Source organism: Zootoca vivipara, chromosome 8 (assembly GCF_965207765.1).
Source record: "Zootoca vivipara chromosome 8, rZooViv2.hap1.1, whole genome shotgun sequence".
NCBI classification, from domain to species: domain Eukaryota; kingdom Metazoa; phylum Chordata; class Lepidosauria; order Squamata; family Lacertidae; genus Zootoca; species Zootoca vivipara.
In genome coordinates this window covers 54,837,562-54,862,272 of record NC_142591.1, presented here as the reverse complement: position 1 = coordinate 54,862,272, position 24,711 = coordinate 54,837,562, and the positions used below count along the sequence as shown (strand labels likewise).

Sequence of the window (24,711 nt, the reverse complement as noted above, 5' to 3'; positions counted from 1 at the left end):
CTTACCAGCAAGAAGTTCTAAAACAGCAGCGGCAGCTACAAGGACCATCTCTTCCCCCCCCCTCCTTTGTTTTTTATCTACAGGAAATCACTCGAGCGAAGAGCGTGTAGCCTTGCGGAGCCTGACACGATGGTTCCAGCCTGACGCTAGCGAGTCCCTGAGTGAATCCTTGAAGGAAGGGAGACGAGACCCTCTTCATTCCTAGGTGGTGAGGTATCCATTCCAACTGGTGAAAGTGCCTGAGGTGACCCCCTGGATCCACACCCTGCTGTGCCTAATCAGAAGTGGGCACCCAGCGCACGGTGCACCAGTTTCCCCTTGCAGCGTCTGACCGGCAAAAGACGCCCAGCGCATGGGAAACCGAAGTAGCCCCTGCTGTGACACTCCGGACGCTGTCACTCGACACACGGGTTGAGGAACGTCCATCTTATGCAACGCCATCAAGAAGGCACAGTAAATCTTGTTGTTGTTGTTGTTGTTGTTGTTGTTGTTTAGTCGTTTAGTCGTGTCCGACTCTTCGTGACCCCATGGACCATAGCACGCCAGGCACTCCTGTCTTCCACTGCCTCCCGTAGTTTGGTCAAACTCATGTTCGTAGCTTCGAGAACACTGTCCAACCATCTTGTCCTCTGTCGTCCCCTTCTCCTAGTGCCCTCAATCTTTCCCAACATCAGGGTCTTTTCCAAGGATTCTTCTCTTCTCATGAGGTGGCCAAAGTATTGGAGCCTCAGCTTCACGATCTGTCCTTCCAGGGAGCACTCAGGGCTGATTTCCTTAAGAATGGATAGGTTTGATCTTCTAGCAGTCCATGGGACTCTCAAGAGTCTCCTCCAGCACCATAATTCAAAAGCATCAATTCTTCGGCGATCAGCCTTCTTTATGGTCCAGCTCTCACTTCCATACATCACTACTGGGAAAACCATAGCTTTAACTATACGGACCTTTGTCGGCAAGGTGATGTCTCTGCTTTTTAAGATGCTGTCTAGGTTTGTCATTGCTTTTCTCCCAAGAAGCAGGCGTCTTTTAATTTCGTGACTGCTGTCACCATCTGCAGTGATCAAGGAGCCCAAGAAAGTAAAATCTCTCACTGCCTCCATTTCTTCCCCTTCTATTTGCCAGGAGGTGATGGGACCAGTGGCCATGATCTTAGACCCTTATATATGTATGTATGAATGTATATTTGTATGGGAGGCATCAATTGAGTGGGACCCACAGTAGAAGTCTACCTGCCCCCAAAGCAGTATCCTTAATTTGGAAGGAAGGGCAGTGTACCTGCCTCACTTGAGCGAACAGACCCAAAATAGTTTCAGAAATTGAACCATGGGGTGGGTTCCAGCAACTCCCTAGGTCATACAGACATGGGGTGGGTTCCAGCAACTCCCTAGGTCATACAGATATGGGGAGGGTTCCAGCAACTCCCTAGGTGATACAGGGCTATAGCTGGGTTGGGGATGTAACTGGAAGAAGTTGGCCAGGTGCACCCCTCAGTTCTGGCTTTGGAAATGATGGTAGCCCACTGATGTCTAATGCAAGCCTCTCCTGACTCTGGCAAACTGGAACAATAGCCATTCTTTCTGTAGCCAAATGCTCAGCTAGGACAAATCTCCAATTGTTATATATATATATTCCTGGCCTTTAGAACTGTGTAGGAACTCTTGAAACCCACTGATTTGCATTGAAGCCCAGTACTGAGCTGAGAGAGAACTGTGTATTTTCCTGCTGACATAAAGTTTTGGAAACAGTGGCCAAAGCCCCTTGGCTTTTAGATTTCCAGCAACTATAGTATCCCAGTATCTCTGAAGACTAGTGTGGCCATTATAGATTCATGGCCCACCTGAGAGAAAGAACCCTTTGTTGCCAAAAGTCTGTATTGCGATTTTTTTTTTTGTGCCTCAAATGGAAATGCAATGTAGTAGAAAGTGGCAATAGTGCTTGGATGTTTGTATAATGCAAAAATGTGTTTCCAGTTAGGTCTAACACGAAGGCTAAAAACTTCAACAGAAAATGCTTAGGAGTTATGGAAATAGATTAATCCAAAGGCTTAAATTCAGCAAGCATTTTTACTCTGGTTTATAGCATCAAGTTGAAGCGGGAAAAGAAAAACTTTCATGGTTACTTTACACTGACAGTTCTGCAGACTGAATGCCTTAATCCATGATGGTGTCTATCCTAACAATGAATTATTCTTTCCCCCTTAGGAAAGATTTCCAACCCCATGTGCATGTGTGGTAGCACTTTTAAACTGTTTAGTGAGGCTCATTATTCACTTGTTTTAGAAACACTAGCTTGTATACCTTAAGTTAAGAAGTTTCAAAATGAAGGTCTGAATGTGCCAGGTAACAAAATGTAGGTCTGTTTGTGAAATATTTTGCTACTTGATTTAAGAAAAGCAATGTACAATGTCTTTAATGACTGCTAGTTCCTGATCACAGCCTGAGGTTCCTGGAACCTTCTTAGCTCTGGTGTCCCAGCCTTGGTCAAGTATTTTAACTGTTCAGTAGAAAAGACAGCCCCCACCCCCAGATTCTCTATATGCCTTGCACTATTTCCCTGGAAGTCAAAACCTAACATTTGAGCAAGCTTCCAGTTAGCCTTCTTCTGCCCTACATACTTCTTTGAAGTCCCTCAATAAAGCATGAGGTTTTGGCCAGACTCTCAGGACTAGATGTAGCTGGCCAGGTAGCCCTTCTGAACTCCTCCTGCTGTGTGTACATCAATCAGGCTCAACACGTGGTGACCGATATTGGACGGATCAGGGCTCTGAACTAACATCTGTATACAACTAGAGTAAATGTGTTGAGAGTGATGTTAAAAACATTAAGAAGCAGGCTGACTTGTACCACAAGGTTAGCCTAGACGGTGCAGGTCTGCCCAGTGTATGGAGTTAGATTAGTTCTTGGCTCCCAGGTTGGTCATAGTTAAAAGAGATTCTGCTTGTAATATTAATTTTCTTTCTTATTGTCTTAGCCCTATGCAGAACCTTGGTCTGTAAAAAAGTTTCTGGTAACCCTTCTGAGACAAGCTGAGTAACAAGCTGGGAAAAGTCAGCAGAAGCTTCCTCACTTACTTTGCTCTCTGTTGCCCATCCTTTGGCCTAACATTGGAGCATGGGAAGCTGCTGGCTCCTCTGTAGAATCATAGAGTTGGAAGAGACCACAAGGGCCATCCAGTCCAACCCCCTACCAAGCAGGAAACACCAGGAAACACTGTAGTGCAATGGGTCAATCAAATGGAGATGCAGAAGCAGACCTGTTCTTCATCTCCATATTGAAGAGGAGGGAATATAGGGTGGCAATGACCAGGGCCAGAATAATCCTGGTCAGGCCACGCAGGAGAGCAAGAAGAACTCCATTTTGTATATTCAATTCTAAATCTCTCTGTTTACAGGCACAGCATGTTTGCACATCTAATGCAAAGATCTAACCACACACAGCACTTCTAAGAAATTCTAGCTACACCACATTTTGTTCCTTTGTTCCATCCTGTCTAACATAAACCACAAGAGCATATCCTGTAGAAGCTACATTCTGAGGGGGTGGGTGTGGGTAAGTTTTGTTATAAAAGCACTCTGTGTATGCCCATGGGTCGGGCAGAATGAGAAACTCATTCTCACTGCCACCATTTATTGCAATAAATGTTTTAATAAATCTGTTTTATAATATGTACAACTGCCTGAGATTTCGTCTGGTCAATTTGGGAAGCCAATCATCCATATTACATTTCTGGTGACCTTACACTTGCAGTCCATGGGACTCTCAAGAGTCTCCTCCAGCACCATAATTCAAAAGCATCAATTCTTCGGCGATCAGCCTTCTTTATGGTCCAGCTCTCACTTCCATACATCACTACTGGGAAAACCATAGCTTTAACTATACGGACCTTTGTCGGCAAGGTGATGTCTCTGCTTTTTAAGATGCTGTCTAGGTTTGTCATTGCTTTTCTCCCAAGAAGCAGGCGTCTTTTAATTTCGTGACTGCTGTCACCATCTGCAGTGATCAAGGAGCCCAAGAAAGTAAAATCTCTCACTGCCTCCATTTCTTCCCCTTCTATTTGCCAGGAGGTGATGGGACCAGTGGCCATGATCTTGGTTTTTTTGATGTTGAGCTTCAGACCATATTTTGCGCTCTCCTCTTTCACCCTCATTAAAAGGTTCTTTAATTCCTCCTCGCTTTCTGCCATCAAGGTTGTGTCATCTGCATATCTGAGGTTGTTGATATTTCTTCCGACAATCTTAATTCCGGCTTGGGATTCATGTAGTCCAGCCTTTCGCATGATGAATTCTGCATATAAGTTAAATAAGCAGGGAGACAATATACAACCTTGTCGTACTCCTTTCCCAATTTTGAACCAATCAGTTGTTCCATTACCAGTTCTAACTGTAGCTTCTTGTCCCACATAGAGATTTCTCAGGAGACAGATGAGGTGATCAGGCACTCCCATTTCTTTAAGAACTTGCCATAGTTTGCTGTGGTCGACACAGTCAAAGGCTTTTGCATAATCAATGAAGCAGAAGTAGACGTTTTTCTGGAACTCTCTAGCTTTCTCCATAATCCAGCGCATTTTTGCTATTTGGTCTCTGGTTCCTCTGCCCTTTCGAAATCCAGCTTGCACTTCTGGGAGTTCTCGGTCCACATACTGCCTAAGCCTGCCTTGTAGAATTTTAAGCATAACCTTGCTAGCGTGTTAAATGAGTGCAATTGTGCGGTAGTTGGAGCATTCTTTGGCACTGCCCTTCTTTGGAATTGGGATGTAGACTGATCTTCTCCAATCCTCTGGCCATTGCTGAGTTTTCCAAGCTTGCTGGCATATTGGGTGTAGCACCTTAACAGCATCATCTTTTAAAATTTTAAATAGTTCAGCTGGAATATCATCACTTCCACTGGCCTTGTTATTAGCAGTGCTTTCTAAGGCCCATTTGACTTCACTCTCCAAGATGTCTGGCTCAAGGTCAGCAACCACACTACCTGGGGTGTACGAGACCTCCATATCTTTCTGGTATAATTCCTCTGTGTATTCTTGCCACCTCTTCTTGATGTCTTCTGCTTCTGTTAGGTCCTTACCACTTTTGTCCTTGATTATGGTAATCTTTGTATGAAATGTTCCTTTCATATCTCCAATTTTCTTGAACAGATCTCTGGTTTTCCTCTATTTCTTTGCATTGCTCATTTAAGAAGACCCTCTTGTCTCTCCTTGCTGTTTTTTGGAAATCTGCATTCAGTTTCCTGTATCTTTCCCTATCTCCCTTGCATTTTGCTTGCCTCCTCTCCTCCGCTATTTGTAAGGCCTCGTTGGACAGCCATTTTGCTTTCTTGCATTTCCTTTTCCTTGGGATGGTTTTCGTTGCTGCCTCCTGTATAATGTTACGAGCCTCCATCCATAGTTCTTCAGGCACTCTGTCCACCAAATCTAAATCCTTAAACCTGTTCCTCACTTCCACTGTGTATTCATAAGGGATTTGATTCAGATTGTATCTTACTGGCCCAGTGGTTTTTCCTACTTTCTTCAGTTTAAGCTGGAATTTTGCTATAAGAAGCTGATGATCTGAGTTACAGTCAGCTCCAGGTCTTGTTTTTGCTGACTGTATAGAGCTTCTCCATCTTTGGCTGCAGAGAATATAATCAATCTGATTTCGATGCTGCCCATTTGGTGATATCCATGTGTAGAATCGTCTCTTGTACTGGCTCTTGTACTCTTGTGTAGAGTCGTCTCTTGTACTGGCTATACTAGCCAGTATAGACAATGGTCAAGGATATGGGAATTACAGTCCAGAAAATCATCAGGAAGGTCACAGTTTTCTGTTTCCGTATTAATCCATCTGAAGCAAGCACATATCCAACATAATTAAGATTTTTGTAGGTCACCAGTCACTTCCAATATCTGTGCCCTATCTGACAATATCCTTTGAGCTACAGTGCTTCAGAATCAGGTTTTTATCTGTTTACACATACTCCATCTCCAAGCTATTTCCTTTATACAATAGCCCTTAGGTTTTGGTGTTTCTTTGTTACTCCTTTATTATTGGATAGGGAGAGATGATCTCTCCCCACCCCACCATTTCCAGAATTAATAAGAACAAGAAGAAGCAAATATTCACAGCTCTTCATCCTTTTTAACAACTCAAACGGGAGAGTTCACATTTCTTCAGGTTATGGTATGAATTATTCAAGACACTGACATAAAAAAGGTGATGCTGATTTGTGATCGGTATGTAAGCTGTAGTTTAAGTCCGCATCTACATTTTTATTGTTATCCTTCCTGCCTCTTACTTATGTTTCTTTTTGAAAAAAGAATACTCAGGGTTTCATTTCAGTATTCCTTAACAGGGATAAAGTGCTACGGGTTGTTCCTGAGAATGAGAAGGCAGCAGAGACACTGAAGATCCTTTCTCAACAACTTGAGGTGAGTTTGGGGGCCTGGGATTGCTGTGTACTGAGGGACAGAATGAGAAGAGTGTTTCATCAGAGGTTTTTAAGTGTGTTATGAAGGATCATTGACACCCATATCTCTGTCTCTATCTCTCTCTATCTATCTATTCATTCCAGCTTGTGGTCTGAAGGCAACTTGAGGCTACCAAGTTGCTGAAGCTAAGTCCTTCTGGGTCTGTTAAGAGCTTAGATGGCAGATTACACAGGCTTTCTGGGAGCCATATGCACATTACACTGCATTCAAAGACAGAAAAGGCAGTATATAAATGTAAGAACATGAATGAATGAATGCTTAGGGAGGCTAGAAGAACTGAAGGTTGATTGTTGTTGTTGTTGTTTGGACTGACAGGACTTCTGGCCAATCAAATAATTGCAGTCTTTAATCCAGTACTAAGCGACCTGTGGATCCCAGTCTAATTTTATGCAGCCCTCCAGACACTACAGTCTGCCCCCTGGTCCACCCCTCTGGAAATCATTTTCTCTTCCACAGCATGCATGTGCAGAAATGGAGAAAAATATGAGAGAGATGGACTGACAAAGAAGGTGAGGGTGAGACCAGAACAAAGCAATCTTGTGAACCCTTCCCACTTTTGTCTCTGGCCCCACCTATTGCCACTAACTGATTATCCCCAAAGGAAACTGCTTTGAGGTTGTTGTTTTTACAATCAAGTGGTATATAAATTATAAATAAATACAGGAATGCAGCTTGATTGATGGGAATCCATAGCATAAGAAGCTACTTCATACAAGATTAGATTATTTGTCCATTTAGCTCAGAATTGTGGCAGGAATTGTCCAGGGTCTCTGGTAGAGGTATTCCAAATTGCTTGCCTGATTGTTTTAAATGAAAATACTAGGGACGGATTCTGGAACCACCTGTTTGCAAAATGTGCATTGTATGGCTAAGCGGTGGTCCTTCCCCACAGAGTTTGTTCTGTGCTTAGTTACAAGCCATTTGCAAAAGAGGGCGAGAGGCATCGGGAAAACATCTTTCTTTCTTTCTTTCTTCTTTTTTTCTTTTTCTTTTTTGGCCTTATTTCCTTTTTTAATTTAATTTATTTTATTTTTATTTTAAAGGAAAACATCTTTCTAGACCATATGAACCCTGATTCCCATACTTTGACAGTGTTTATAAAAGCATGCCTCTAATATTATTGTAATCCTTTTTAAGCAACAAACATTTTTTACTTTTATGAACAGTAGCTGTGTACAATCATGAACAATTTCATCCAAAGCATCTTTGCAATACTTTTCTAGCAAAACATCACTTATAAATAGGAGAGTATTGTCTCCACGTGTGTAACTTATGGACAAATAGAGTCTTATCAGCGCAGCAAGAAAAAAGAACAAAAGTAAGAGATGATGATCAAGAATGCCAAGAACCAATGTTATCATATGAGGAATTAATGAGTATCTTTATTTTTTAAATGTTTTCTGTATTTTTAAATAACAGGCATGCCTGATACCAGATAGAAAAAGCTAGATTGCTTGCCTTCAGGCATGACCTCCTCAATAGGGATTTCAAATAGGGTGGCCACTTATACATTGCCAAAATAGAGGAGATGTTTCACCATAAAGAGGAGAAGATAGTATACATATACACAATCTTACCATAATATACACATACACAATCTTACCATCATGGGGAAGACTGTGATCAAGTGAACTGTGTGGTTGCTCATTTTATGGACCGGGTGCTGACCATTGATGGACAAACCCAAGATCCCTCCTGTTCTCCCTTATTATGGCTCTTTATCTTTAAACTAGGGCCTGCAAACATTCCAGTAGAGATCTGCCCCCTGGTAGTCCTTCAAACCAAGGATTGTCCTCTTCAAAGTGGGACATGTGGCCATCCTATGATCCAGCCAGTTGCTATCTGATAGTGGGCAAGATGACATCGCTTCCACCATCCCCAAACGCCATGCAAAACAGCCACATATTTCTGCCTCTACAAATCTATCAGCACAGCAACGGTTGATAAGCTGAAGAGTGAAAGAGCCGAAGGATAGCAATAACATACAAATTGCTTTAATTTTATGCTTACCTTCAAGGTAAATTTGAGACCTTCGAATGCAGACATGTTTTAAGAAGCACATACTGAGTGCTTCTAGCTTATATTGTAAATCTAAGTCACCTATCACATTACCAACATTCTTCCTTCCTCAAGGGAAAAAGCAAATAAATTTGAAACCAGTGTAGTAAAGTTGAGAATCTATCCAAGAAGGAACTTGTTTATACCTAAAGAAATGTAAGCCCACAAAAGGTTTATTCTAATTGGTTCGTTCTCAGTTTACCCTTGGCATATTTGTGTTTTCCACCAAGTGTACTTAGGCAAATTTGTAAAACTACTATTCTTTGACAAGTTTATGTATTCTGTGCAATGCCTCGTTCAAATCTCTGCAGCCATGTTTCCCCCCCAAGAGAAAAATGGGGGAGGGGAATGTGGGGCAAGATAAGTTCTCAGCTTCTGTTTACTCATGCTGTGGTTTAGGGACAGGTCAATGATTCAGTTCCCAACATCCAGGGCTGGGCCGCCTATGAAGCGGACTGAAGTAGCCACTTTGGGGGCCGGCACCTCCCCATTTTGCCTCAGGTGGCAAAACGGGATGGGCTGCCCCTACCAGCATTTCAAGGCAGGGCTGAGAAAGACCCCTGTCTGAAACCCTGGAGAGCCATTGCCAGTCAGTGTTGGCAATAGTGAGCTACATGGTGTGACATTGTATAATACACCTTCCTATGTTCCTATTTCCCCACACTTGTCGTAGGAATTCAGCCTCGCCACATGGTGGCTATTGCAAATGACAGGCATGGCAAATTGTTTCAGCCTGACATAGCTAGTGGTGCTGAGGTTTGCCCTGTAAAATCTTGGAAGATTTCCACTGTCATTATTCTATGTGTCTTTTCTCATTGGGCTTCTTATTAAAAAAAACCTACTTGGGGAAGAAGATACTCTAATCTTGCCCCTCAGAGAGATGTTCTTCACCCTCACGTATGTTTTCAACTGATCTTGGGCTGCGATTCCATGCCAACTTACCTGGGAGTAAGACCCACTGAACTTTGGTCTTACTTCTGAGCAGGGCACCCTAGGATTGTACAATTAGTTTCATTGTCTGAGTTTCACTCTTTAGGACGTATGCCTTAAATGCCTCTTGCTTTCAAACAAACAAAAAACATTTTGCACCATCTTTGCCCAATGAGCTGTCATCCAGAGCTTTTGCATGACACTTTTCCAAGGGATGTGTTGCTGTAACTCCAAATGCTTTCTAATTATTGACAGATTCCTTTCCTTTGGTTGACCTGTTAAAAGAATAAACTCTGAAAGCAACATTTACATCATCTGATATAATAGTAAGAGACTATTTTGAAGCATTGGCAGGAGAATTACTGTGTAGGAAATCGGATGCAGAGAATACATTTAATCACTGCTTGAATTATGGTAGCCATGTGGCAGATGAGAGTACTTGTTTTAGGGTTGCTTTTTTAAGGTTTTCATTTTCAGACACCAAATCAATAAAGCAGCATGCACATATCCTCTGACATTATTTTTGCAAGGATGTATATCAAACAGTTATAGACTATAAATCTGCTTAAATGTACAGGAAAAACACGTGGGCTGAAATTTAAGTTGAAGAAATTGTGCCTTATACACATTACTCATTTCAGCATAGGTTTTTTTTTGGGGGGGGGGCTATTTCAGGATCAATGTTTAATATTAAATCTGCTTTTCTCAGGCTGTAGTAAGTACCTACACATGAGGATGATCTCTGACATGTTATCATAGTGCATAAGAAGAAGATGACCTTTTATATATTAAATTCATGGATGTTCTCAATCTAGACTGAATAAATATGAATTACAGGTTGGTTCCTGCACTACAGGTAGACCTGTGGCAGCCTGGCAGCATCTCCTACATCTCAAAGGGTGCAGTTACAGACATACGTGTATCAAGGAACAATTCGCAAATTCTTCTACCTTACCTACAACAAGCAAACATCCAATATACGTAAGCATGGATTTCAGTTCCTCTAAGGCCACCTGATGCATTCTGACATGGTTTAGGTCTGTTACATCTATTTTATTTAGAAATATGCTCCATTTAATATTGTGCCTTTTTAATCACAATGGCTGGAGAGTACACAGACATCCTACAAAACTGTTATTTGAATGGCAGCATGCAGGAAGTCTCTTGGGCAGGCAGTTTAATTAAAGAGTCCCCTTTAGAATGGAAACCAGTGTCTCTTCAGTGCTCCCAGGCCTGGTTTATTTGTTATATAAATGGTAATTATTTCCACTGGTTCCACAGCCCGCTTGATTTGCACTTGAATGTTAAGTAGAAGTATGCTGAGTAGTTGCAAGCACACACATGCTTTTAAATTATATGCTAGGGATACACTAGTCAATTTCCTGTCACCAAAAAAGGTCCGTGTGAGGCACAGATTCATTATTATTGTTAATTCCTCTGCTTTCAGTAGGAATTGCACTTACCACTCCACATTGTCTTGTTTTTAAACTCCCAGCAGCATTTGCCAGAGTTCTGTCTCTCTCAATAGGAGCCGATAATTCTAGAGACCAGGATTTGTGTGTCAGGAAGACGGAGAAATTGGCTAAATAACCTTTATTCAGGATTTTTATAGTGGAGGTGTATTGGGAGTGTGTATTGAGATGCCATAATGCTGTGGGGTTGTTTTCTTTTTAAAAATGGCAGATTGCTTTAACTAGATCATAGAACGTGACACTCTTGACATGTTTCTACTTGAGGCTTGTTTTTGCCATGTTAGGAAAAGACTCTTAATTCTAAAGTTAATGGAAGTAGCACACGCATGTGGACGTAATTGGCACAAAGTATTCTTAATGGAGACATCGCACAAACTTTGAACTTAGACTCCTGGAAGACATTGCTTGTTCATTTAGTTTTGTTTTGCTGTTAGCTTTAACAGATGTTGCTATTACATGTTCCAACTTTTCTGTATGGCTCTGGGGGCTAAAACATATCTTTTAAAAAACAACAACACAAGAAGTGAAGCTAGCAAGGTACTTCTTAGAGTTTCCTTTGGGCTATCAAATATTCAAAGGCGGATATACTGAATGATGGCGCAGGTGGCGCTGTGGGTTAAACCACAGAGTCTAGGGCTTGCTGATCAGAAGGTCGGCGGTTCAAATCCCTGCAACGGAGTGAGCTCCCGTTGCTCGGTCCCAGCTCCTGCCCACCTAGCAGTTTGAAAGCACATCAAAGTGCAAGTAGATAAATAGGTACCGCTCTGGTGGGAAGGTAAACGGCGCTTCCATGTGCTGCTCTGGTTCGCCAGAAGCAGCTTAGTCATGCTGGCCACATGACCTGGAAAGCTGTCTGCGGACAAACGCCGGCTCCCTCGGCCAATAATGCGAGATGAGCATGCAACCCCAGAGTCGGTCACGACTGGACCTAATGGTCAGGGGTCCCTTTATCTTTACCTAAAAATTAAGGGTGGGATTAAGTGTTGTGGTACTACAAATGTCCTGTGTGCACAAGCATATCAGAACAAGCTTCCCTCTCCCCATACACCTTTTGGGAGTTCTCCCGGCCAGTTTGGGGGTGCAATAGGCTCATGTTGAGAGGAGAGGGGGCAAAGCCCTCTTGCACAAGCCCTCGGCCATTGCCCATGGGAAAGCTGACAAGGTTTAGGAAAAGCTGAGTAGAGAAGCTAATGCAACAAATGGCTGAGCCCAGATCCACCTGCATTTTAAGGTTCAAAGATTAACGTATTCCAGATTGTAAAAAGAGATTAATTTTATTTCATTTTCACAGTAACCCTTCTTAGAAGTATGAATGTAAAACAGGATCTAGCAATAATGTGGAAGATACTAAGTTTTTCATTTAAACTTCAGTACTGGCTAATTAGTTTACATCATGTTCTGTCATTCCCTAGAAAAACAAAAGCACTTCTCTGCATTTTCCAAAGTACTGTTATATTTCAAAACAACTAGCTTGTTTGACAGCACATTACATGCTATCACAACTAATTTAGGCAGGCTCATGAAAGTGACACAAATAGTTCCTCAATGTGTTTCAATCTCTGTTACTTCAGCTTACCGTAACAGTGTTATTTTCCTGCATTTTTCTATGCCCTTTCTTCCTTGGTCTGCATTTATTCATTTTGCTTTCTTTTGACACAGAGTCCTCATATCTGATCTGCAAAAAGCAGTAGAAAAGCACAGTGGTTTGGGGTCATCCAGGAATCGTAGATCATTACCAGGATACAGCTATGAAATATATCATTCACTGGAGGAAGTAGGTAACATTAAAATGGTATCCCATGTTATTTGCAAGTGCATGTCCTGGGGAATTAGCAAACTTGTGTTATTTCTAGAACCTTTGAAATAACCTTTAAAATGAGAACCTTAAAAAAAACTCTGTAATATGCATTGAAAACACTTTAATGGATTCCTACCCTTTGCAATATTGTGCTGGTTTTTCATTTTCATATATGATAAGGAAAATGATTCAAATTAAAAAGACGCATCTTGCCTCTTTTTATTTTTGCTTTTTCAGATTCAAAGTTGGATGTATCATCTGAACAAAACTCATTCAGATCTTGTCCACATGTTCTGTGTTGGCAAGTCATATGAAGGAAGACCACTTTTTGTGCTAAAGGTAAAATAAAAGTGATAAAATATTTGTGAAGTTTTTGGCATATAATGCTGTAGGCCACCACAATCTTTGAGTGCTAACCCAGAGTTCTGTTTCCTTGGAATGGGTGACAGCGGAGACTGTAGTGTCTTTATGATATATGGTTTATTTACACATGCATATATACAACCAAAGTACAAAAAGGTTTCCTCCTGAGAGGTTCGAGGTTGAAAATGTGCGGGTGTGATTGAGTCCCTGTTGAATCAGGCATCTACCCAACCCACTAAACTTGCAACAATAAATATGAATGACCAAGGAAATTCCATCTAGGAACATAGAATCATAGAGTTGGAAGGGTCCCTGGCATGTATTTCTTTAGAATGTGTTCAGAAGGAGAGGAAAACATACCATCAAATTTTATTTTGTAAGATAGTAGAACCAGGAGTCCAAGAATTGTGAAACTATTTCCATGAGTCCAGTAGGCGATTTAAGCTTGCTTCTCCTCTTGCTGCTTCCTCCTGCGCTGCAAAGTTAAGTGCTTTTGGAACTATCAAAAGCAGTTTGTGGTTTTCAGCTGTTTAGAGAAAAAGGGGGGGGGGAAGGAAACAATTCCACACAAGGGATTGACACAAGCCCTTATAGCAGTTTGGATGCTAGCCTGTGTTTTTTGTTTTTGTTTTCTCCTCACTTATGCACATTTACTATTGCAGCTAGGCAAAAGATCACGCCTTTACAAGAAAGCTGTCTGGATAGACTGTGGAATCCATGCAAGAGAATGGATTGGACCAGCATTTTGCCAGTGGTTTGTGAAAGAAGTAAGGATCGATTCCCCTGTTGTATTTTGGAAATAGGAAATTGAAAGTCTGGCACATTCAGTTTGCTGCTTTACCAGAGATGCATTCCTGTCTGGAACTCATTTGTAATGGTTAACTAGGGTGAAGGTAGCCGTATCTGTCCGAAGCAAGCTGAGGCTAGGGTGCTCCCAAACCTTAGCCTTTGACAAAAGTATTGCTAGCAGCCACGATGCAGCTTAATCTGGTGTCAGCCCTTTCCTGCTTAGATAAGGATGAAGTGAATAACTCCACTGCCATTGTGACTAGCTCATTTCTTGACTTAGGACCTGACTCAGTTATGTTCAGAGAATCTGACAAGATCAACACAAGTCAGGAAGAAAATATGTTTGTTTGTTTGAACAGCAGCCTGGACAGTTGTCATGAGCTTTCGCCATGCAGTCAACAGTGTGAACTTGTTCTTAGTCTGTGGATAGGTCTGAATTGGGCACTATATGAAATGTAGAGATTTCAGCAGCATCAGCCACTTTTATTTGAAGCATATTCTTATTTATTTAAACTTGGTGTCGGGGATGGATGGATGTCTGAGCGGGGACATGAAGTGTAGCATCCAACATGTTTGCTCTTATTTTTCTAATTGTAAATTTAATTTAATTTAATTTAAATAATCTCCATGACCCAACAGCAAGAAACATACAACAATACTGCAGGCAAATAATGAAAGGTTGCAGTCTATCAGTAATATATACACTGATTAAGAATACCAGATGGAGGAATGCTTTAGCAGGACTCTCTGTTATTGTCTTTCTTGTTACCATTAAGTAACGAAATCATACCAGACTGGCATACATTTATTTGATTTGGTTTGACCTTTAGCCTGCTTCAGTTTATAAGGTTTTTTATTGTTTTACCTTGTTTTAATCTTGTATTATTACCCTATATTGTTTCAACCTATTCTGGGACTTTATGGTAAAGGGTGGGTAAGAAATCCAATAAATAACCCCCTACACCACCATCAAATGGTTCCCGTTCACAAAATGAGAGTTGTGTGCATGGAAGGGATCCAGCCATGAGTGCAATTATTCTGTGAACAGAGGCGCTTTCCCAATGACGTCACCATATCCAGATCTGGATCCATTTTGAGCTGGATCCAGATTTTGCCTTCTGTGGACAGAAAAATTCTTTCTGACCACAGAAGGCATTTGATCTAGAAGAGAGATCTAGAAGAGAGATCCCTCCAGCAGAGGTTGCGGTTCAGGGTACAAGTTTTGCAGATTCGCCTGCCAGTGGGCAGTATAAAAATGTACTGTATTTGGTGAATAGTTTTTGCTCGGCGGTAAATCTGACACAAAGTATTGTTTTAAATGCAGTTCGCCAGTTACCCTTGAAGGGAGTAAAGACATGGCTTAGCTCACTTATTTGGGTCACCTCACCTGGAGCTATTTGCTTTCTTGCCGTGTTGGTTCAGTGCACTCTTTTTGCTCTCTTAGATCAGCGTTTCTCAACCGCTGTTCCGCGACACACTAGTGTGCCGCGAGACGCTGGCTGGTGTGCCGCGACGTGCGGTGACGAGAAGGGCGATTGTCGCCCACAATGCACCAGGGTGCCGGGCTGCCAGGGGCGCCGAGCCGCTGCACCCGTGGCAGTCGCGCCCGACTCCCGAGCCGTGCGGTGCCTGAGGCGCCCGTCATCACAGCCGCGCTGTGTGGGAGGGGGCAGGGGCTGATGCTGATGCTCCCGACGTTCGGGAGTCCGATGCGCAAAGCGCAGCTGTGTACTCCGGTGGTTTCTCCCGAACGTCAGGAGTTGTCCGGTGTGCTCCAGACGGCCGTGAGGCGCCCGCCGGAGTCCGCGCTGTGTGGGAGGGGGCAGGGCTGACGCTCTCATGGTCTCCCGACTCTGCCAGCCAGGTCTCCTTCTCCTGACGTTGGCAGCCCGGCGCAGCTCATGGGGCGCCCAGGGGCTGTCAAGGCAGGTGCTCGGCTCCCGCCGGCGGCCCTTCTCCCGCCATGGCTGCCGCCGCGCACCCGGCTGGGCTCCAAGCAGGCGGCCGCGGGGCGGGTGTGTCGCTGGGTCCACTCCTCCTCTTCCTCCCTCGGCGGGGCTCTGAACTCTGTGTAGGTGTGTTTAAACTTTTATTGATGAAAAGTAAACTCTTCAGCATAAGTCTGTCATGATATTAACACGTATTTTCATTTTAGGCAGGCTAAATCATTTCGATTAATGACACAGCACTTCCTGTTGAGAATCCCAGCAAAACAATTTTGCATAGGTGTACGCCACACATTTCATTAAAGTGCGCATCCAGGGAATTCCCCCCCCCCAAAAAAAAACCCATTTATTGAGTACATAATCATAAAAGGACATCATTTTTATTCATCAAACTAATGAAACAAAAGCTTCACTATTTCTTTTAAATTAACAACCAAACTTTAAAAATACAATCTTTAGTGAGACACAAATTACTATCTTTTTGGCAAGTGTTTCTTACAGTCATAATTATATAGTCAATATAGGGCGGCACAGAGTTAAATTTTTTAACTTTTTTAATGGTGGTGTGCCTCGAGATTTTTTTCATGGAACAAGTGTGCCTTGGCCCAAAAAAGGTTGAGAAACCCTGTCTTAGATGCACTCTTAGATGTTGATCTCTAGTCACTGATATGTGGTAAATCTTCCAGTCCTTTTGAGATGTATGTAATGGTTGGAGCGCTGAACTAGGGTTAGGAAGCCCATGGTTCAAATTTCTTCTCAGCTATAATGCTCATTGAATGGCCATGGCTCAGTCATTGTCTTGCAGCTTAACCTTATCTCACAGATCTAGTTACAGGTAGGTAGCTGTGTTGGTCTGAGTCGAAGCAAAATAAAAAAATTCCTTCAGATACACTTCAGAAGAAGTGTGCATGCACACGAAAGCTCATACCAAAATAAAAACTTAGTTGGTCTTTAAGGTGCTACTGAAGGAATTTTCTTATCTCACAGAGTTATTGACAGGATAAAATGATGTGGGAAAGGGAGCCTTGCACACCTTCTCACTTCCTTGGAGAAAGGGATGGGGATAAAAATGTAATAAATATGAAATAAAGAGACAAGAGGGTCTTCTTAAATGAGCAATGCAAAGAAATAGAGGAAAACAATAGAATGGGGAAAACCAGAGATCTGTTCAAGAAAATTGGAGATATGAAAGGAACATTTCGTACAAAGATTACCATAATAAAGGACAAAAGTGGTAAGGACCTAACAGAAGCAGAAGACATCAAGAAGAGGTGGCAAGAATACACAGAGGAATTATACCAGAAAGACATGGAGGTCTCGTACACCCCAGGTAGTGTGGTTGCTGACCTTGAGCCAGACATCTTGGAGAGTGAAGTCAAATGGGCCTTAGAAAGCACTGCTAATAACAAGGCCAGTGGAAGTGATGGTATTCCAGCTGAACTATTTAAAATTTTAAAAGATGATGCTGTTAAGGTGCTACACCCAATATGCCAGCAAGTTTGGAAAACTCAGGAATGGCCAGTGGATTGGAGAAGATCAGTCTACATCCCAATCCCAAAGAAGGGCAGTGCCAAAGAATGCTCCAACTACCGCACAATTGCGCTCATTTCACACGCTAGCAAGGTTATGCTTAAAATTCTACAAAGCAGGCTTAGGCAGTATGTGGACCGAGAACTCCCAGAAGTGCAAGCTGGATTTCGAAGGGGCAGAGGAACCAGAGACCAAATAGCAAACATGCGCTGGATTATGGAGAAAGCTAGAGAGTTCCAGAAAAACGTCTACTTCTGCTTCATTGACAATGCAAAAGCCTTTGACTGTGTCGACCACAGCAAACTATGGCAAGTTCTTAAAGAAATGGGAGTGCCTGATCACCTCATCTGTCTCCTGAGAAATCTCTATGTGGGACAAGAAGCTACAGTTAGAACTGGATATGGAACAACTGATTGGTTCAAAATTGGGAAAGGAGTACGACAAGGTTGTATATTGTCTCCCTGCTTATTTAACTTATATGCAGAATTCATCATGCGAAAGGCTGGACTAGATGAATCCCAAGCCGGAATTAAGATTGCCGGAAGAAATATCAACAACCTCAGATATGCAGATGACACAACCTTAATGGCAGAAAGTGAGGAGGAATTAAAGAACCTTTTAATGAGGGTGAAAGAGGAGAGTGCAAAATATGGTCTGAAGCTCAACATCAAAAAAACCAAGATCATGGCCACTGGTCCCATCACCTCCTGGCAAATAGAAGGGGAAGAAATGGAGGCAGTGAGAGATTTTACTTTCTTGGGCTCCTTGATCACTGCAGATGGTGACAGCAGTCACGAAATTAAAAGACGCCTGCTTCTTGGGAGAAAAGCAATGACAAACCTAGACAGCATCTTAAAAAGCAGAGACATCACCTTGCTGACAAAGGTCCGTATAGTTAAAGCTATGGTTTTCCCAGTAGTGATGTATGGAAGTGAGAGCTGGACCATGAAGAAGGCTGATCGCCGAAGAATTGATGCTTTTGAATTATGGTGCTGGAGGAGACTCTTGAGAGTTCCATGGACTGCAGGACGATCAAACCTATCCATTCTTAAGGAAATCAGCCCTGAGTGCTCACTGGAAGGACAGATCGTGAAGCTGAGGCTCCAATACTTTGGCCACCTCAGGAGAAGAGAAGAATCCTTGGAAAAGACCCTGATGCTGGGAAAGATGGAGGGCACTAGGAGAAGGGGATGTCAGAGGACGAGATGGTTGGACAGTGTTCTCGAAGCTACGAACATGAGTTTGACCAAACTGCGGGAGGCAGTGCAAGACAGAAGTGCCTGGCATGCTATGGTCCATGGGGTCACGAAGAGTCGGACACGACTAAACAACAACAACAACAAAAGCTTGCTAAGCATGCGTTTAAAAGATAAGAGTGCAGTACCTGCTGTTGCCACAGTGAGGCATGCCATACATGCTTTTGCAAATAGCTATGGACGTTTCCTCTTTGCCATGACATTGCGTGTTTATTTACTTCAAAACAGTACAAGGAATACAGAAGGAGAATAAATATAGCATAACTGGAAGGTGTACAGCAAGAGTGGCTAACCTTTGGCCCTCCGGCTGTTTTAGGACTACAACTCCCATCACTCATCACATTCTCAGACTGGTTCAAGTGCCGATCTCTCTTCCCAGGGAGTTCTGGGAACGGTTGTTCTGTGAGGGGAATAGGGGGTCTCCTAACAACTCTCAGCACCCTTAACATACTACAGCTCCCAGAATTCTTGGGGGAAGCCATGACTGCTAAAGTGCTGCCATAGAGCTTTATATGTATGGTGGGATTGTGGCCTAAATCTAGGGTCTAATGTTACCTAGCTGGAGATGTCAGTTGAACACTGTTTCTGGCAGCAGACAAACTAAAGCTATATTGCAATTTTATAAAAATTGTCCTCCTCATCATTTCCTTTGGTTGAACCAAGTTGCTGTGTCAGTCTCTCTGAGAGTGCAATATTCCATAATTTCCATTACCACAAATATACCAATATCTCTAACCTTGCTGCAAAAAGTGTGAACTTAATCAGTTCCCTTGTGTAACAAGTGATGCTATGGGCTTTTTACTATTAAAACTGTTTTTTTTAAAAAAAAATCAGTTATATATTGTTTTCAGTTTCACATGCAATCATTATGGGACATTGCAACTGAATTTAATTCTGAATTAAAATGATTCGTGAACATAAATGAAGTTTTATAAACCTGATTTTGGGGTGGGGTGGGGGGAGAGACATGGGCTTCACAGTAGAAGCTCCTGCATGAAGGAATTTTCAAACAACTACCACCAGACTGCTGTGAAATTATTAATCAGTGGGGCATAGACACCCCAGAATCCATTAAGTTTTAATACCCTTTCATGTTTTTTACTTGCAAATATGAATTGTTGCGAGGCAAATATACTTCTGTATGCCATAATGAATCAGTTCAGCATCCGTGGCTCATAGTAGTGCTTAGACCCTGTAGAGTAGACCTAGTTATCTGCAGATTGTTGGCTGTGCTCTTAAATCTGTATCTACTTACTATTTTATATGTTGACCTAGGCCTGACTCAGGCTGGAGTGGGAGCTGCTTCCAGGTCCTCTGGTTCCATGTTGCCCCAATAATATCTGGTGACAGGAACTAGATTAATGGCACTGGAATGGTTTTTTTTTATTTTATTATGGAATTCCAGAATAGTGGGACTTTGGCAACAAAGAAGCAGAGCTTCTTTTTAATGGCATTATCCTAAGTAATTGCAGAATGAATGACTCGGGAACTGCTGACTAATGAGCCATGTGGCGATCTGTACCACTACAGCTACTCGGTGAAGAATCTTTGGACTGACTCCCCTCATGCCAGCCATTGATTCCACCTGGGCAGGAGATGGCTTCTTGTCTTAGTAAGATCAGGCATCCCCAAAATTGGCCCTCCTGCTGTTTTGGGACTACAGTTCCCATCATCCCTGACCACTGGTCCTGTTAGCTGGGGATGATGGGAGTTGTAGTCCCAAAACAGCTGGAGGGCTGAGTTTGGGTATGCCTGTCTTAGTAGAACTTTGCTTTAGCACCAAGGTCTATCTGAGCTCTAGCATGCCTTATGTTTCTAGTCCTGCTTTGCAGTTCCGATTAGTACTTCGTTCCCCCCACCCCACCCAAAGCTGATATACATATATATAAATATGAGAAGGGTTCAGGGTGGTTCCTATGGGTTTTTGATTATGAACATTACTTTGATTATTCTTTTGCCCATCCATAGGTTCTCCAGACATATCAAAGTGACCCAGCCATGAGAAGAATGTTAAATCAACTGTATTTCTACATCATGCCTATTTTTAATGTGGATGGATACCATTTTAGCTGGACCCAGGTTAGTCATGTTTCCAGCATTAAGGTTATTAGTAGAGTTAGAATTCAATATATATATATTACTGATATCCTCCTTGTAGTGCAGCGATAATACAGCTAGCACATTGCAAAGCTAAGCAGGATCTGGAATGGTTTCAAATTGAATGGGGGACTGCATGTTGAGATTTCTGCATCACAGGGGGTTGTACTAGATGACTCCCCCCCCAGGTATCCCGTCCAACTCTACAATTCTGTGATTCTATGAATGCAGTCAAGTACAGGTAACTTGCAAGATGTGCGCATTTAACTTGCGCACCTTCAGCTTTATGCATTTGGCCAAGGTAAAAAATAAGGAAGATGGTGGACATCCAGGAACAAGGACTTTGGCAATCCCACCCACCATTGAAACCAATGTGTTTTGACTATACACAGTTCTGGCTTTACAGACTATCCCCGGAACTTAACCCCAGCATAAGTTGAGAGTCGCCTGTGCTTCAAAATATGTGTTTGGGGAGGGAGTTCATGAAGTATCTTTACAAGAATTTGTTAATATGCATATGATGCTTTTTTTACCAATATATATGTTGTATTTCCATGTTCTTAACAATTATGGATAGGATCGATTTTGGAGAAAAACAAGATCAAAGGACTCAAGATTCCGTTGCCATGGCGTAGATGCCAATCGTAACTGGAAGGTGAAATGGTGCGGTAAGTCTAGAATTAGCCTGTATTTGAAATAGCAAGCCATGTAGCCATTTTATTATCTAGGATATTAAATTGCACTGCAAATTTTTATTGAATATGGTCCAGGTTGTGAAGCAAACCAAACTGTGGTTAACAGCTTTACTATGAACACAGAGATCAATCACACTTCACTCCTCACCTGGTGCAAGCAGGAAGGAAGAAAGAAACAACAATCCCTGGCCTAGAATTACATTCATGCTTAAATGCAAGTCCCACTGGGGCAGCTCAGTCAGCCCCGCCCTTTCCCCCTGTATTCCATCGGCAGTGTGCGTATATAGCGGGTGTGGGACGGGGCACTGATGCAGGATAGAATGTCCCTATTTTTATTTGAGGAATGTTGGACATGCCGTTGGACTTCGCAGTTTAGCGCTGTAGGCCTCAATATGGAAATATTCAAATAATGTTATGGGGTACTCTCATTTTACTACTCATATTGAAATACTGCCCAATGAGGCCAAACTTAGATTCACAAAATGTTTAGGGGTATCAGTATCCCTGCGTACCCTCAGAAAAAAAGCACTGGGTGTGATTAATCAGTAGCCCATGTATGAAATGAATAAAAATTATAATAAAATTTATTACCTTACCATTTGTATAGCGCTTTCAAGTGTTACAAAGTGGTTAACGTTTATTATTTAGCAGTAATACATACAACAGCCCTGTAAAGTCAAGTCACTATCGCTATTACCTTCCATATTGCAGACTGCTGAAGCCAAGAGTAGATTGCCAATGGCTACCTACTGTGTTCAAAACTATGAGATGAGATTGAAAGCAGGAACTTCCTGATTCACAGCTCCACGTCTTAGGCCCATTCTAATTAATTTACACTTAATTAGTTCATATTATAGCCTAAAGAAACTGAGAGGCTGCCTCATGGTTGCCTAGTGAATCTAGTGCCTCTGGTCTCCTTCATTCTTTTTTTTTTTTTTAAATTTATTTTTATTAAAGGTTTTCTCAGTTTACAAAGACATGGGCAGTGTCTCTCATAGCATTTTTACAGATCAGTTTCAATTGTTGAGACATTGGGGAGGAAAAGGGGGAGAGCGGTAGATAAGGGAAGAGGGTGGGGGTAGTGTGACAATGTTTCTAGTTTACTTAAAGTGTGTTGGGGGGGGTTGTCAGCATTGGTTGTGCAGGTTCTTTGTTGTGCATTTGTTTTCCTTTGATGGTGAGAGTTGTTGGGGTTGGCCTAGGATATAGTTTTCTTTTGTGGTTGGCTGTGGTGGTCTGTTTTATGTGAGTAGGGTGGGCGGGTCAGGTTAGCCATATTGATTTGTATGCTGTTGGTGGATTTCTGTCGTTGTCGTGTTGCGCTGTGTATGTGATAAAGGGGAACCATACTGGGGTGAAGCCGTCTTCTTCTATTTGACCCCGTGTCAATTTCAACTTATTGGTTAATTTTTCTAATAGGGCTATTTCCCATACCGTCTGGTACCATTGGTCCATGTTTACTCCTGCCAGGTCTTTCCAGTGTCTGGTTATGGTGTTTCTGGTAGCTGAGAGTAAGTGGGTTATGAGTTCTTTGTGATGTAGGTGGGCATTATTGTCCTGGAAGATGTTTAGCAAGGCCAGTTCTGGGGTAAGTTCTAATGTTTGTTGGGTTATTTTACCTACTTCTCTTACGGTTGTTCTCCAGAATTGTTGGGCTTTGGGGCATTCCCACCACATGTGGAAATATGTGCCTGTTGATGTGCATCCTCTCCAGCATTTTGATGAGGTTCCTGGGCGTATTAGTGCTAGTTTTCGTGGTGTTAGGTACCACCTGTAGATGGTTTTCAGAGTGAGTTCTTTCCTTTTTGCTGATATGGATTTAAATGGGGGTTTAGACCACATTCTGGTCGCACAACAAAACAGAAGAGAATGAAGTGAGTAAAATCTTTAATTCTGAAACTCAGTTGCCTTTTTTTTTTTTTTTGAAGACATGAAGAATGGATTTGCATCTGGTCGGCTCTCTTATCTATATATTGCTTGTTATTACATCAAATGTGTTCAACCCAGGTGGGAATTCATCTCTCATTTCAGTTAGTTTTTACCTTTCACATCAATATACGCATCCGTGGCTTGCTCTGCTCAGATGGCACTCCCATGTGCATCCTTTCCCCCCCCCCCCCAACAAACTTGCTGTCCTATAGATAGCTGATTCTTAGAACAGTCCTTTTTTGATGTAAGTCATTTTTCAGAAGTAAAATGGAGACATAGAACTGCTGCATATTTGCCCAAGGATACGATGCAAGCCAACAACTATGACAGAATTAGAGCTCGAAAGTCCTTTGCTCCGAATCCCATGAACATTTGTCATCTTACATTGCCTCTCTCAAAGAGACAAAAAACAACAACAACCCAAAAACAACGAACAGGGAAGTCATATTATCTTGACCTGCTTTTATTCAGAAAAACAACCTTCACTCTGTGTTTTCATGGAGATGACTTAGTTCCATCTCTAGTTTTCAGGCCTTGAAATTCTTAACAGGTGCCTGAGGGCAGGTTGGTTTTGAGCACGGATCCTGTTTTTGCATTTCGTCTGCACATGTTTGGCATTCAATGAGCGAGACTGTTTCTTTTCCTTTAAGGCAACATTTCTGTGTCAGCTCTGTTTCTCTTCCTTTCTGGCATAAGCACCTTGACACAGTGCTTACCTCTTGTGGCTCACTCCTAAGTTACTCTAATGCAAGTAGGAATATCTCCAGATTTGGCTTTGCAGCCTATGGTACACACGGGATGGAGTTATTTGTTTCATTGGTGTCTCTAATTTTACTAGTGACATACATATAGGCAACATCATTATTACACACCCAGACTGTTTATATTTGAGAAGCTCGGTTGTAGATCATATGATTTGAAAACAAAACATCCCCGGTTTTAAATGTATATATTTTTTCTTTATTTTTATGGAAAACAACAACAACATAGAAGCTGGTAAATTCTCCTCTGGCACAAATCTAGATTTGGGGTCCATGGTCTCTGGTATCTTGGGGTAGGGAAGTTGGGTTATAGTTTAGTGGTGGCGCTCTTCCATTGGCACTACTGGGGCCTCAGACTCTGTGTCTGAGTCTCTGGGTTCATGACAGAAGGAGATAATACCGTCTCTCTCTCAGCCTATTGTAGTTGGGACGTTACAGATTATCCACTGTTCCATCTCTTTGCATCAATATGAAAGCCACTATCAAGTTTTTCAACCCGTACGCTCTGTTTTCATTCCTTCATCCATCTCAAGAAAGCACAACATATCGACTTCACTTTAATGATTGTCTCCTGCAGTGGAAGATGAACAATTCGACTATCTTCTGAAACAACCTTGTAGAGCAATTC

General features: G+C 42.2%; 1 protein-coding gene across 1 annotated transcript in view; it reads left to right on the top strand.

Moving 5' to 3' along the window:
- The window catches only part of CPA6 (carboxypeptidase A6), a 54,689-nt gene that overhangs the window by 16,320 nt on the left and 13,658 nt on the right, over nucleotides 1-24,711 (top strand). The window contains exons 2-8 of the mRNA XM_035125592.3: nucleotides 6,324-6,399; nucleotides 10,304-10,428; nucleotides 12,579-12,693; nucleotides 12,955-13,056; nucleotides 13,743-13,847; nucleotides 20,570-20,680; nucleotides 21,276-21,366. Coding sequence (XP_034981483.2) covers nucleotides 6,324-6,399; nucleotides 10,304-10,428; nucleotides 12,579-12,693; nucleotides 12,955-13,056; nucleotides 13,743-13,847; nucleotides 20,570-20,680; nucleotides 21,276-21,366 — 725 coding nt within the window. The remainder of the gene's footprint in view (nucleotides 1-6,323; nucleotides 6,400-10,303; nucleotides 10,429-12,578; nucleotides 12,694-12,954; nucleotides 13,057-13,742; nucleotides 13,848-20,569; nucleotides 20,681-21,275; nucleotides 21,367-24,711) is intronic.